At 39.7% G+C, this 16,313-nt stretch overlaps 1 protein-coding gene across 5 annotated transcripts in view; it reads right to left on the reverse strand.

The window, feature by feature from the left end:
* HECW2 (HECT, C2 and WW domain containing E3 ubiquitin protein ligase 2) overlaps positions 1-16,313 on the reverse strand; it is a 435,976-nt gene that overhangs the window by 5,927 nt on the left and 413,736 nt on the right. For all 5 annotated transcript variants that reach the window (XM_010860869.1, XM_010860871.1, XM_010860870.1 and 2 more), the window contains 2 exons: positions 14,319-14,404; positions 13,186-13,298 (listed from right to left, as the gene is read on the reverse strand). In XM_010860869.1, coding sequence (XP_010859171.1) covers positions 13,186-13,298; positions 14,319-14,404 — 199 coding nt within the window. The remainder of the gene's footprint in view (positions 1-13,185; positions 13,299-14,318; positions 14,405-16,313) is intronic.

The raw sequence follows: 16,313 nt of genomic DNA on the forward strand, positions 1-16,313 counted from the left end.
AACATTCAGAAAACTAAGATCATGGCATCTGGTCCCATCACTTCATGGCAAATAGATGGGGAAACAGTGGAAACAGTGTCAGACTTTATTTTTTTGGGCTTCAAAATCACTGCAGATGGTGACTGCAGCCATGAAATTAAAAGACACTTACCCCTTGGAAAGAAAGTTATGACCAACCTAGATAGCATATTGAAAAGCAGAGATATTACTTTGCCAACAAAGGTCCATCTAGTCAAGGCTATGGTTTTTCCAGTAGTCATGTATGGATGTGAGATTTGGACTGTGAAGAAAGCTGAGTGCCGAAGAATTGATGCTTTTGAACTGTGGTGTTGGAGAAGACTCCAGAGAGTCCCTTGGATTGCAAGGAGATCCAACCAGTCCATCCTAAAGGAGATCAGTCCTGGGTGTTCTTTGGAAGGAATGATGCTAAAGCTGAAACTCCAGTACTTTGGCCACCTCATGCGAAGAGTTGACTCATTGGAAAAGACTCTGATGCTGGGAGGGATTGGGGGCAGGAGGAGAAGGGGATGACAGACGATGAGATGGCTGGATGGCATCACCGACTCGATGGACATGAGTTTGAGTGAACTCCAGGAGTTGGTGATGGACAAGGAGGCCTGGCATGCTGCAATTCATGAGGTCGCAGAGTCGGACACTACTGAGCGACTGAACTGAACTGAATGTCTGAATCCTCCAATTAACTTCTTTTGCATACTTGGATTGAATGATGAATTTTAATTCATTGTGGTCTTGTGGTATGAAGAATTCTAAGATGATCTGCCATGACCCATGCCTTTGTATAATCCCTATCCTTTAAGTATGACAGGGGACCTGTATTTGTAACCAATAGAATATGGCAAGGGTGAGGATATATTGAAGATGTAATTAAGTCTCACATCAGTTTATTTTAAGTTAATTAAAAAGGTGATGATCCTGAACTTGGGCCTGACCTAATTAGGTGAGACTTTTAAAAGGAGCATCTAGAAATCAGAGTCTCACTGTTGCTAGATTTGAAGAGGTAGACTGCCATGAATTGTGTAGATTTAAGGAATAAATTCTATCAACAACCTAAAAGGGAGTTTGGAAGCAGGTCCTTCCCTAGTTGAGCTTCCAGATGAGAATGCAATCCAGCCGACATTTTGATTTCAGCTTTTAGATGCTGAGCAGAAGACCTGGCTCAATTGTGCTCGGACTCCTGATTACAGAAACAGTGACAGAGTAACCATGTTGTTTTAAGCTGCTAAATTGGTGGTAATTGGTTATGCAGCTTTGGAAAACTGCTACAGGTCTCAATGTAGTAGTGTAGCCTAAGAAGAGGTAGTTAAGGGTAATAAGTGTAATATAGTAGCATCACCCCTATCAAGGGCAGTGGTGGAAGCTGGGAGTCAGCAGCAGTCCTTTCATCCTCCCAGGTTTCTGAGCAAAAAAACAGGAACTCTGAATGTCTCTGCTGTTCAGTAACTTTTCCAGTAAATCCATAAGCCTGGATACTCATATTTTTAATTCAGTTCTCAATACAAAAGGAAGGACTGGACAACTTTTTTGATCCTCTTCAGTCACAAGACATAATCACCATCATTGATCCTCAACCTAAAGCTATCATGGATTCCTGAATTGCACCTGGTTGCACAATATATAGTTATCATAACAGAACTTTCCTTCTGAATAACATGAACAGCCCCTATGGAAAATGTTTCATGAGGATGGAGAAAGTATGTATTGTTGAGGGGGAAACTGTAGAAAGATTAAATGGTTCCCCCAAAGTCAAATCAAGAATAGACCACAATCTTGGGTTCCTAGGGGAAGTCCAACATTAAACTGAAAGCAGGGAAACTAATGCTTTGGTTTTTTCAGTTTTGGAAGCCTGAGTGTTCATTTCATCCTACTTCATGATTTTAAATTGCTAGTCCTCAACACCTTACCAGATTACACACATTTTGAGGACAGAAATTAGAAAAATAAAGCTTCAAATATTTTTTAAATGAATGACTCAATCAAAACATACAGGAGCTTCAGGGAAAATGGTCCAGATTTGGTCAGTTTAGAAAAGTCTGGGAGATACCAGGGGATTTTTCAGGTCCTCTAACCAACAAGTTCTATCTCAGGCTCACCACAAAGCAGAGATATTCAGAGAGATATATGGGGAATTAATCAGAATCATCCAAGAAACTTGTTTACAATGGAGATTTTAGGTGCACCCCCTGAAATTCTACTTTAGAAGGTCTGGGGTGGGCCTAGGGATCTGCTTTTTAACTATCACTCTAAATGAGTCTGACGCAGGTAGGCTCTACTATTGGAGAGACATCAATTACATTAGAAATAAGATATCTATATTGGCTATTCTTAGCAGAGTTTTGTGTGCTTGCAAAAATTTCAAAACTCCTTATAAACAAGACAGCATTGCTAATAAGGAAATTGAGGAATCGTGTGGTTAAATAAATTGCCCAATATTTACCATCAACTTGCTGTGTGAGCCAAGAACAGGGGAAAAAAAAAGGCAAAACAAAACACAATCCTCTGAGGCTTCTCACACCCCCCTCTCCCACCCCATTCCATGTCCTAAGAAAACTCTAGCAGAAAATAACAGAAGGGCCCTTGGACTATGTTGATATTGGCAGCAAAAGCACATCCAGTTATTCAGTCTCAATAAAAGAACATTTTTCAAATCTTTCAAAGCCAGCCACACTAAGGCTATAATGAGTTTACCTCATTTTACTCTATGCAGCCAGAACCACTCAAGGAGGGCAGGTCTGAACTAGTCTTTGGGAAATCATGCTGGCATTAATATAAAGAAGATTTAAAAGCCCTCCAGACATCTGGTCTGACTTAATAGATCTCTTGGTGCTTTCTGGATTCTTTAAATGTTAACCAGGAGGTCATATGCTTAACCCTCTTTTCTTTCCTATAGATATAGACAAGTCGATTATCCAAATCCAGTGAGCCCAAAGAATCACAATTATATCTGGTTTCATAGATCGATTGATTAATGTGTTTCTGTATGTGTATGCATTTATAAATTGATTCTCCCAGAAGTGACTTTTGGAAGCTTATAAGGACTTAAAATATGAGGCAAAGAAGAAATTAGAATCAAGATTCTAAAGAGAGAATGAGAAAACCATGGGCTTCATTTTATCTAGTAGATATAGCCCTAGAAATAAAATGTATATAAATCTAATAAATCCTTTTTATTTGCATTATCATTTAGAGTGTGTTTTATCAGTACCCTCTTTTCAATTGGCAGTGGTGCCTAATCCTTCTGATTTGTTTCCCTACTCCTCTTTCAACCTTTTCATCGAGTAATTAATAAATCAAAAACAAATACTTAAAAGCATCCTGGAAAATCCCTAAAGTATATTAGAATATCACACTTTAATGTCATGATTTCTTTGGAAATAGGAGCATTCCTGACCAAGTTTACTTGTCAAGCTCAAATTCTCCCCATCTGAGCCTGGCTTTCCCACAAGGGAATCAGGTGTTCAGGCAGTCTTGCTGGCAGGGCAGCCAGGATGAATGGCCAGAGTCGGCCAGGAGCTGGGCTGTGAGGTGGGCAAAGAGGGGCTCTCTTCTTAGGCTCTCCAGGGCCCCCGCATCTGCAGACTCTCTTTGATTATGTACCCCTTTGAAGGCCCCATATTTGAAAGCTTGGCATTCCTATACAAAGTGCCCTGATGAATAAAAATTAATTTTTCAACTTGCATTTCATTTATTCCTTAATTCATTGAACAAACAAGTTCTGAGGTCATACTGCATGCCAGACATTGAGCTGTCCCTTTGTATATGAGAATGAATAATCTGGTCTCTGCCTACGAGACGTTTATACTCTGACAACAAAATGTGCAGGCAAATGGGACCTGCCAAAGGTTACGCAGTCTGCGCTCTATACTAGGGTCTGAAATGCAGCCTACCTTTGACTCTGCTCAGCAACTCATAATCCCTAGCTCAGGGCTGCTTTTCTCCAGAAAACTGTAAGAAACCTTTGTCTACTCCAAAAAGATTCCTATGGGCCATTAGTGACCCTGCATACAACGAGTTACGAGTCTGCTCTGTGGAGTCAAGAAAGGCTTTAGAGAGGACACTATTTGTGCCAAGCCTTGAAGGATTTGTAGGTGTTGTAGGGTTTTTCTGGTTTAACAACAAAGAGAAGGACGTTCCCAGCAGACTGCCTGGAAGCGAGAGGAAGCACTGCAGGAAACTTGAGAACTAAAGTGCTTGAGTGACAGGAGCCCAGAATGGACGTGAATGCAGAGACCTTTTCCATCCATTCCATGCATTAAAGGCAGCTAGTGAGTGCGTGTGGAGCATGAGGTGGCACAGGCGCTGTTAAACACAACAGGCAATAGAGGAAATGGAGAAGGATGAAGGTGATGAATTTAGAGCTTGTAACTGGCATGAGAAATACACAGTTACCAGTCACACAGAGTGACCAATTCAACTGAAGTGATTCAGTGATTGCTTTGTTAGCCTAAATTTATTAACACAAATAAAGCTATAACTTTTGTCATGACTTTTATAAATATTCACAATTTCTCTTTTATCGCCACTAATATTTTCTTAGACCATGGGATTTAGGGCAGGAATCCTCACTAAGACTAGTTCACAAGTATTTGTGCAATCCTGGTGGCACAGCACAACTCTGACTCTTACCAGGTGTTCAGTAAATGTGAAACAATGGAAAGGAATTCTATGGCACTTACTACACCCACTACCTGTGTGTGATACACCATTTGGCAATGATGTTGGTTATCTGTTGATTGAAATATCTGTTAGTCCCTTCTCTAGGTTTTAAAGTCCATGTTGACAAGAGATCAACTTATATCTCCCACAAGGTAACTAGTATCTAAAGGCTTATTAAAGGAATTAGATTACTAACTAATATCTTATTCTAAAGTCTTATTAGGTTGCCTGGGTTAAAATGAACTGGATCTATAAATACAGAGTAGAATGTTCCTCCTGAATGGGGGATAATCAGCAGAAGAAACTCTTCAAACTGTGCCTGGTAAGCAGGTCATGTCTCACCTGTGGGTAGCCCTGGGAAAAGATGAAGAGTACATACTTTTCAAATGTAAGAATTTAAACCCAACAGAAGAAAACCCAGTAAGGAGTAGTTCCAGATTGAGAACTCAAACAAAATACAAATATCCTGGCTGGATACAGCACATTTCTTAAATATCTAAAAATTGTAAAATGCCAGGTGAGCTCTGAAGGCTAGGGATTAGTGACAACAGTCAAAACAGCTGAATTAATTGAATGATGTGTTAGGCATCATTTTAAGCACTTTGCCCATTGTAAGTGATGGCAAACCTAGGTAGCACATTAAAAAGCAAAGACGCCTGTTATACAGAGCAAAGTAAGTCAGAAAGAAAAACACCAATACAGTATATTAATGCATATATATGGAATTTAGAAAGATGGTAATGATGACCCTACATGCGAGACAGCAAAAGAGACACAGATGTAAAGAACAGACCATTGGACTCTGTGGGAGAAGATGAGGGTGGGATGATTTGAGAGAATAGCATTGAAACACGTATATTAGCATATGTGAAATAGATCGCCAGTTCAGGTTCGATGCATGAGGCAGGGTGCTCAGGGCTGGTGTACTGGGATGACCCTGAAGGATGGGATGGGGAGGGAGGTGGGAGGGAGGGTCAAGATGGGGAACACATATACACCCATGGCTGATTCATGTGAATGTATGGCAAAACCCACCATATTTAATATTTAATATTTACATATTTAATATTGTAAAGTAATTAGCCTCCAATTAAAATTTTAAAAAATACAAAAAAAAAAAAAAGCAAAGACATCACTTCACCAACAAAGGTTCATCTAGTCAAAGCTATGGTTTTTCCAGTAGTCATGTATGGATGTGAGAGCTGGACCATAAAGAAGGCTGAGTGCCAAAGAATTGATGCTTTGGAACTGTGGTACTGGAGAAGACTCTTGAGAGTCCCTTGGACTGCAAGGAGATCAAATCAGTCAATTCTAAAGAAAATCAACCCTGAATACTTATTGGAGGGACTGATGCTGAAGCTGAACCTCCAACACTTTGGCCACGTGATGCAAAAAGCTGAGTCATCAGAAAAGACCCTGATGTTGGGAAAAGATTGAAGGCAGAAAGAGGAGAGAGCAGCAGAGGATGAGATGGTTAACAGCATCACCGACTTAATGGACATGAATTTGAGCAAACTCTGGGAGATAGTGAAGGACAGGGAAGCCTGGCATGCTGCAGTCCATGGGGTGGAAGAGAGTCGGACATGACTTAGCAACTGAACAACAACAAAACATCTCACTTCATCTCCAAAATGACTTTGTAATATAATTACTAGTGCTTATCCCAATTGTTTAGATGAAGGTATAAAGACACAAAAGTGATTTTGGCATATCTTGTCTGGAATGGTCCAGAGTCGTATGTTAAACTTAAGAGCTTACCAAAAATATTATGTGCTATGGCTTAGCATGACAGGCAAAGCCACATTCAATTCAAATAAGCTCCTTGTTCTCACAGGGTTAGATCCTAGAGAGGGAAGACAGTCAGTAGGTATACAATGACAGAACGTAAGTAAGTCCTAGACAGTAAATAAGGTATAACAGAATGATAGGTACACTGGGAGCAGAGCCTGGAGGGCCTTTCTGAGCACTGAGCTGAGTCCTTAGGGATGACAAAGCCAGTCACATGCAGAACCAGCAGAAAAGAGATGGGGCAGCAAGTTCTAGAGTCTTGAGGCAGAGTTAAGTTTGGTCAATTTGAGGAACAAGGAGGAGGCTGGTGGCTGCAGCAGGTGAGGGGAGAGCGTATGAGTGGAGGTTGGGGTAGTAGGCCAGACCAGGCCACCTACCTGGTAGTCAGTCCTCGGCAAGGAGTCTGGATTTTACTATAAGTCATTGACGAGTATAAGTAGGGTAGGGAGGTGATATGGAGATTTCAGAAGCTCACTTTGGTTGCTAAGCACAGAATAAACTACAGTATGTATATACAGAAATAACCATGTAGACAGCAGGCTATGGCAATAGCCTCGTGGAGAGGGGCTTGTGAAGTGGACTATGGTGGTGGAAAGAGATGAGCCCAAAGTAGTTTTTGGTCCTGAAGCCACAGAGAAGGGGATGACCAAGTCCTTATCAGCAGTAATGTTTGTCATTCACAAATACATACTTTATGATTTACAGCTGTTGTGACCTGAAAGACTCGATTCTGTTGAAAGCAACAGTGAAAACTATCAACACTTTTACTCCATTTAGGAACTACAAATTATTTCAATAGTATTTTACATTATTTACTGCAGTTCTTTTTTTAGACAAAGTATGCTTTATGAACATTTTATCCATTTCCCAAGGTAAAGACCAATCCAAAAGGTATAGTATATTTAAGCATCTTTAATAAAGTAATACTCCTAGTCATCATGGGTATATCTTTGTTAGCACATGCTGATTCAATGGCAGGATACAATAAAACCTTAAAATATTATTATTAGAGAGCATGAATTGAGTAAAAAGGAAGAAAGGGAAAGAGTGGGAGATGGCCTTATATAAGAGATTAAACCATGGAGCAGACAACTTTATTATAGAGAATCTTCTACCAATTTCCTCTCAACCAAGGTCCCTCAGCTGACCAGCACATGGTGGGGAGTTGGGAGACCAGGGAGGGATGCCCCAAGACAAGTACAAAAACGAGGTGGCACCAAGGGATCCTTACAGTGTCTGTCTCTTGTTCTGAACTTTTTTTTAATTAAAGAAAGTGACATGAGCTCCTCACTTACTTTCCTATCTCCTAGTTTACAGTTCAATTTGCCAGTAGACAATGCTATCTGTACTAGAGGAGGAAGGGCTGAATTACTGATCACACTGTAAAGCAATATTTCATGGCACTGAAAGATGTTCATGATTAGTGATATTTGGTAAACAAAAAGCAGGTCATAAACAGTATATATGCTCTAATTGTATCTTGTTTTTAAATGTGTGTCATGTATGTGTATGCTGTATACAAATGAGTAGAAGTATGTTTAGAGGTTATCTCAGTAGTGGACTTTATATATTATTATTATATATTACTATATATGTATTTATATTATATACCCATCTTTTTATTTTTAACTTCTTGGCATTTTTGTGAAAATTTTACATGGGTCTTCCCTGGTGGCTCAGATGGTAAAGAATCTGCCTGCAGTGTGGGAGACCCAGGTTCAATCCCTGGGTTGGGAAGATCTCCTGGAGAAAGGAATGGCTACCCTCTCCAGTATTCTTGCCTGGAGAATCCCATGGACAGAGGAGCCTGGCGGGCTACGGTCCATGGGATCACAAAGAGTCAGATATGACTGAATAACTAACACTTTTCACTTTTCTTTACATAAGATTAAAAAGTGAAAAAATGACTAGCAATACAGGGGTTAGGGAGTAAGAGGTACAAACTTATGTAAAAAATAAGCTCTAAGGATATATTGTACAACATTGGGAATATAGCCAATAATTTATAATAACAATAAATGGAGAATAATCTTTAAAATTGTGAACTACTATATTGTATACTTGTAACTTACATAATATTGTATTATCAACTATACATCAATTAAAAATTTTTTTAATGAAAAAAATTTATCTTTAAAAATTATTTTATCTTTTAAAGTTCTATTCCACTGGAAAAGCTGTCTCCCTGAGACACTCATTTCTTTTTTTTTTTTTTTTAATTTTATTTTATTTTTAAACTTTACATAATTGTATTAGTTTTGCCAAATATCAAAATGAATCCGCCACAGGTATACATGTGTTCCCTCTCATTTCATAATTAACTCTTACTTTTTATTTTTTAATTTGGGTCAGCATTGCATTTATAATCATCTCCAGACACAGCCATTTTCTAAAATGAGTGTTTCCCTCTTCGGGCAAAACCAAACACTCCCCGATTACCACAGCAGCTCTCCCACTGCCTACCGGGCAAGAGCCTCTGGGAAGAATACATAAAGTCTACACCACCCTGGGAGAGAGGATCTGACCTGCATTTTCCTGGGGGCAAGTGAGCAGCCTGTTTTCAGAATGTTTAAGAGACCATTTGCCATAAAGTGAATTTACAGTCTCCTAAGCCCATCAGAGCACAGGGGACAGGAAATCTACAGAAATGCAACATACAGAGCTAACTACCAACCAGGAAGCAGAGGAAGTGCAGTAATGTGTTCAAGTTAGACACCTCCACAGAGACACCGGCCTATCTCCATCATTATTTATCATCTGGTCTCTGGTTACTTTATTACCAAAACACAGAAAAAGAGAGCCACAGATTCAACTTGTTCTGGCTTCAGAGACACCCCTATATACTTTAATACACTTATTGGCCCACGTTGTAAGTAGCATTATTTACTGCTACCACAATGAGGACTAGGACGTCTGAGAGAAAAAGAGACTCATTTGCTTCCTTGAAAGGCTGAAAGGCCCTCAGTCATCCATGTCTAGAATAAGATGCCCTCCCTTCTGCTGGGGCTGCCTGTCCTCATCCTTTACAGCTACTTCCACTTCCACTTCTCCAGGGTACAGCTTCCCCTGCCTGACACAAGATGATGCCAGACTTCCTAGGGAATACACATTTTAAGGAAGAAGCATATCCATTCATTTTGTATCCAGCGTGTACAATGTCACATTTTTAATGTTAGACATCATCTCACAAATAAGAAAAAGAAATACATTGGGGTTGAATACCTTGGTACAGACCAGTTCTTTAGTTCTACGACTTAAACCTAGTAGGAAACAGCAGGAATGATGGCGTTAGTATATCTGTGCTGATAGTAGGAAAAAATGGGCTTAGTCATAAATACCATCTCTTTAGACCAGAGCCAATCTTAAAGATCTTTTTGGCACTTAACACGCCATGATGTGTTTCATGATGACAGTTATCAGTGAAGAAATCACTTCTGATAAAACTGTATGGTCATGAGTTGAAGTTCTCCTTTTATGTTTTTCTTCCAATGTACCACTTTTGTGAAGCAGATTTTAATAGTTTCAGCAGTATGGTGGCTCCCAGAAGAATCATAATAAAAGGTTTAAAAGAACAAAGAAAACATACTATCCTTAAGGACTTTCATGCACATTATTCTCAAAAATACTCTTTGAGCATGGCATTGTTATTTCTATTTTTCAGAGATGGATCCAGGCTTTTAGGATCACATAACTAGTGTATCAAAAGGCTTAAATCTTCACTTATATCTCCTAACAAGGCTATGTAAGTTGATGAACTGGTGAAGTAGAATAGTCAAGTACCTCTTTCTTCCCACTGGATCTAAAATATTAGAGCCTGTTACAGGCAACGTATGAAAATGGTCTGCTTGCCTGATGTGCCTCATATCACCTTTATGTATGACTTTTACAATCTGGGTAGAACTGGAATCTAGAACCTAGAGCCTCAGGTCACAATGAAGAAAGGAAGAAACAACAATGCCTGTTACCCAACTGTATGTATGCAATGCTATGAAGAACCCCACCATTTATGATGAGTCAAGTATATGAACTTCCTGGAACTCCGGGGGAAGTACACAAGTAAATATGGCCTGACCCCCAAGATTCTTCAGCAACCTGTCAGTGCTACTTATTGATGAACTGAACCTAACAGACCACCCCTTCCCTGGCCATTTAAAGGTGGAGAAACAGGCTAAGAAATCAAGTGGTCTTTTTTTGGTCCCAGAGTCAGCTGGTGGCAGAGGTGGGCGAGAAATCCCAACCTCCCAAGAACTCTAGGTCTTCTAACTTCCAACCCTGTGCTGTTTCTAATAAGCTGCAGCCTGACATATATTACAGATGATGATGGCAGAAGTCATAATGGCAGCCATCATCAGCTGAGCCAGGGTCAGCAGTAAATGTTTTATATGCATAATTTCATTTAATCTTCAGAATTACTGACCTACAATGTAGATGAGGAAACAGAGGTTCAGAAAGATTAAGCAACTTCTCGAAGACTACACTGCAGGCAAGTAACAGAACTGGGGTAGAGCTTAGTCTCTCTGAAGCTAAAGTTTGTTGTTTACACCAAATTACCTTTCTTTGCTCACCAGGTTTGGTGAAAATTTCAGTGATTTAATATGAATAGCTGATATATATTCCTACTATTACAGTTTATTCCATCTACTTTACAAAAGTAAATCTTTACAAAAACAGATTTCAACAGAAAGAACACAATTCATCTTTCTTGCCTCTTTAATGCATCCTTGAGTTTCTCAGAAAGGTGAAAGGCCCTACTCAGAGAGTGTAAGTCTGCTTTTGTGTTGCAAATGTGGTTTAAGCAAGAAAAGCCATGTTTCAGACATAAGGAAAATAATATAAAATTCTTCTTTAAATAATGAAATTAAATCTTTTACATTTGGAACACAAGTCAGCTAGCTAATACTTAGATGTTTGCATGCAAGTACTTCTGTTCACAAATTGAGATGTACCCAAAGAGGTGGCTCAGGTCAGCCCTGAGTGAGCTCTATTCATTGCTCTCTGTATCTGTATTTTCAGCACCACTTTTTTACATGTTTATGCTTAGAACTCTATTCTTAAAAAACCAGTGCCTTACAACTGCTAAGAAGTCAGTCTGACTAATAAGTTTCTCAAAGTCATCTGTACAATTGTCTTGGTATCCCCAGGGGATGGTTCCAGAACTCCCTCAGAGATACCAAAATCCATGGATGCTCAAATATAAAATGGCGTATTATTTTCATCTAACCTATGCACGTCTTCCTGTATACTTTAAATCATCTTGTGTTCAGTTGTGTATGACTCTTTGTGACTCCATGGACTGTAGCATGCCAGGCTCCTCTGTCCATGGAATTTTCCAGGCAAGAACACTAGGGTGGGTTGCCATTTCCTACTCCAAGGGATCTTCCCGACCCAGGGACTGAACCCATGTCTCTTGTATCTCCTGCACTGGCAGGTGGATTCCTTACCACTGAGCCATCTGGGAAGCAAGTCATCTCTAGATTGCTTGAAATACCTAGTACAATGTAAATGCTAAGTAATGGTTTCCAGCATGCAGCAAATTCAAGTTTTGTTTCTGTAACTTTCTGGAAACTTTTCAAAAAAATATTTTTGACCTGTAGTTGTTGGGAATCTGTGGTTGGCTGAATCCGTAGATGCAGAAATCATGGATACAGATGGCTAACTGTACTTAAATGCAGGATAACATTATCAGGAACTTAATATCACTTGGGAAGATTTAACTTCCCCAGAAAGCAGTTTTATTATTAGTAAAATGAGAGGCAATCTGAAATCCTTTTTATTCAAAAATTCAATATATTACTGCTGATTGATAAAGGAGTTCTGAAACTAACTCTTCTCTGTTCCTCTTTATTTGCTCCCTGCTTTTCTTCTGCTTCAGTTCCAGTTTGCTCCATTCAACCCAGTTTTTAAATTCACAGATGCTGCCTTACTGGGAGAAGGCAATGGCACCCCACCCCAGTACTCTTGCCTGGAAAATCCCATGGGCAGAGGAGCATGGTGGGCTGCAGTTCTTGGGGTCGTTAGGAGTCGGACATGACTGAGCGACTTCACTTTCACTTTTCACTTTCATGCATTGGAGAAGGAAATGGCAACCCACTCCAGTGTTCTTGCCTGGAGAATCCCAGGGACGGGGAGCCTGTGGGCTGCCGTCTATGGGGTCGCACAGAGTCGGACACGACTGACGTGACTTAGCAGCAGCAGCCTTACTAGTCTTTTATATTTATTAGTAGCAGCAGAAAAGCAATTTTTTCCACTCAAGGAAATATATCATTTTGTTATGAATGAGAGTACAATGCAGAGAGCATTCACAAGGTGGTAAGGCATGTATGACAGATTGAAGAGGCATATTTACATGATTTAATTTTCCTTAGAAACCACAATGGTCATTTTTAGTGAAGGGATTCGAAATAGTTACCAATGATAAAACTAGAGCTTCTGAAACATAAACTAGAGCTACAAGTATGACAACATTGCTTCTCCTATCGCTAACAAATGCTTTGGTTCTGTTGTGTTTTGTATTTTAAGATATGTACATATGTACTTCAAGTATAATCAGGAATATCTTTCTTTACATCATTTAGAAAGGTAATCCAAGATCAATTCATTCTAAAAGCTTTTTCCACTCTTCCAAACTTTCAACATAAAAAAGGCAATAAGTCAACATACACTTAAGCTAAAGTTCCCCCCTAGAGCACTGTAGTGACAGTAAAGAAATGTTTTCTACTTTACCTGGGAAGAGCAGTGATTTTCCCCCATTTCTCCACACAGAATCTTCTTGGGCCATTACTGCCTCGGAGAGAAGCAAATCCTTCATAGGGAATGCTGGATGTGCCTGTAACAAACTATCAACCCAAGAAAACAGAAGGAGAAGGTGAAGCCAAGAGATCAGTCTCTAGGAAAGGCATCATTCATATACAGAGGTGCTGGGGAAGAGCAGCATGGTGCTCACTGGCGGTAAAGCTCAAAAGATAAAACCATAGAGACAGAATAACTATAATGTGAGAATTCTGACAAACAGCTGGAGAATCCCAAGGAAGGACAGTGCATTATAAAGGGAAAGGGGATGTAGACGGTTTGTAGAAAATACACCATCCTATATATCCTTTAACTTAAAAGCTTAAACCACGGATACTTTCCATTAGAGATTAATAAAGTGGACGTGTCAATTAACCTAAGTCTACTTAGCATCAGTCCCTGATCAATTTGAGGTGAATGAAAAACAAAAAGAACGTATAGGCCTGCAAATTTGAGACTCAGAGCTATAATCCAAAGGAGCTAAGATCCAGACTACTTGTAAGATTTTGTCTAAGCAAATAGAAGGCTTCCCCATGTCTGATATTTCTTTAGCTGCAATCAACAAACAAGTTCCCTGTATAACTATAACACCATAAGAAAATAATGAGTTAGTTTTCCCAGTATTCTTAAACTTCAATGTTATCTCACATTTGTGGAAAGTTAGATGGAAGAAAAGAAGGGACTCTCTATCAAGGAACTGGATCATTTCTTGATAAATGAGACTGAAGATTTATCTCTTTCTGTTGCCAGAGATGCTGGCCTGCAGAATACTTGGAGGGCCTCTGGATGAAGGGATCTAACTGCCCTGAAGGTGGATGTTGTTCTGAGGACTCTTGGATGGCAATCGGTACTTCCTCACAACTCTAATGAGATGCTTGGACTAGTTAGAGATGTTCTGCACAGTGATGGAACCAAAGAACCATGCAATCAGAAGAGTCTGAAAACAGTGTACTCAGAATATGCAGATAAACATGGGATATATTTACTGAGTATACTTAGCCATTATTAAAAATATGAAATTCCAACAAGAATTAATGCATTAAAAAGATTAACTAAAGGCATCTTACCTGTAACAACCTCAGTCGTTGTTCATTGTTGAATCTTTCCACTGCAGCCCAGAACCACCGAATTACAATGTGATTGTCATGATATCCTATCAAACCAATCATGAAAGGTAGTATTACTTTGAGTGTTCCATCTTAAGTCACTATGACCATGGCATGTCAACAAAAGACTCTCAGACATAAATCATCATCTTGGATTCGTTAAAGGTTATTTACAATTTTAGACGAGGAATAACACTGTTAATGTGATCACATGAGTGTCAAAAGTAAAACAAAACACTAAATGGAACCAAGAAATCTGTTTCCATTTAGAGGTCACTAAATGAGACTAGCAGAGAGAACAAGTGAGTTATCGTTAACCATATCATTTTTGAAAAGTATAGTTGCTGGTATTGGAAATGCTTGAAACTTTCATTCCTTCATTTAAGAAATAATTTTGTATAGGAGTCTGAGCAAACTCCAGGAGATAGTGAAAGACAGGGAAGCCTTGCGTGCTGCAGTCCACGGGGTCACAAAGCGTTGGATACAACTGTGAGCTGAACAACAAACCACCATGCCAAGCACTGTACTACGCCTGAGGGTTGAGGGAACAATAGCAGAGGAAACAGACCCGCACAGGGCTTCCGGTACAGAGAGAGACATAAATCAAATAATTATACAAATAAACATATATTGTAAACTATTTTAAAACTATATATAATGTTCATATTTTAAAATCAAATTACTTTTTGTTAACAAAAAGGGAAAATAATTATACTACTTTCATTCCTTCAATGAGTAAATTTCAAACAATCATCAACCTAAATGTTATTTTTATTCCACACTGCAGTAGAGTTTAATAAAATGTCAATAGTATCATCCCACAGGAGGATTAAGGGAGTAGCTGCCGCAGCTGCTGCTGCTAAGTCGCGTCAGTCGTGTCCAACTCTGTGCAACCCCATAGACGGCAGCCCACCAGGCTCCTCTGTCCCTGAGATTCTCCAGGCAAGAATACTGGAGTGGGTTGCCATTTCCTTCTCCAATGCATGAAAGTGAAAAGTGAAAGTGAAGTCGCTCAGTCGTGTCCGACTCTTAGGGACCCCATGGACTGCAGCCCACCAGGCTCCTCCATCCATGGGATTCTCCAGGCAAGAACACTGGAGTGGGTTGCCATTTCCTTCTCCAATGCATGAAAGTGAAAAGTGAAAGTGAAGTCGTTCAGTCGTGTCCGACTCTTAGCGACCCCATGGAGATTCTCCAGGCAAGAGTACTGGAGTAAAGGGAGTAGCAGTGGATTCCCAAAACTCAATGGAGAAAAATTAAGTTCAGAGAGAAGGTGGACAAAGATTACAGCACAGTTAGTGATTCAGACCAGCTGAGTGACATATTCAGTGTGCAGAGAGCTACTCTAATTCTGAATCAGTAGCAGTTAGTCCTGAAGATAAGCTGGGTAGAAACCATTTTCCTGCAAATTTTTCCACACATGGGTTTTGAGGGGACTCTTGCCTTACTGTTTACCATTTGGTCAGTGATGCCCTTTGGAGAAGAAAGGGATCCAAATGGAGGGTAAATACAGCTAGACTGGACACGGAAATCCAGAGGGTCATTGTCCTGCTTTTGGCAAAGATTAGCTATTTGGTGCTGAGAAAAGAGTTTTGTCATCTATAAAATAAGTGCATTGGCTCTTTAAAGCTTTAAAGTTTTCTGACCCTTTGAACTGGCCCTTTTATGCCTCTCCTTTGCTGTCTGTGCCAAAACCATTTATAGAAGGAGCAGGAGTGAAAGTATCTCATCATATTCTCTACAAACAGCTGCCCTGTGAACATATGGCAAATGGCAGCAAAGCCGCACCTTCATTCAGTGCCAACTAGCTGGGTTAGCAAACATGGCAACTGGGTATCTTGCCCTTTTCCTGCCCCTCCCTCCCCCCAGCACTCTGTTCCCAAGGATTTTATTTGATAAGATTGACAATAAGCAAAGAAATAGGTACTTGATTCGTCATACACAGAGAATAAAAGT

Source organism: Bison bison, unplaced genomic scaffold (genome assembly GCF_000754665.1).
Source record: "Bison bison bison isolate TAMUID 2011002044 unplaced genomic scaffold, Bison_UMD1.0 scf7180017864471, whole genome shotgun sequence".
NCBI lineage: Eukaryota > Metazoa > Chordata > Mammalia > Artiodactyla > Bovidae > Bison > Bison bison.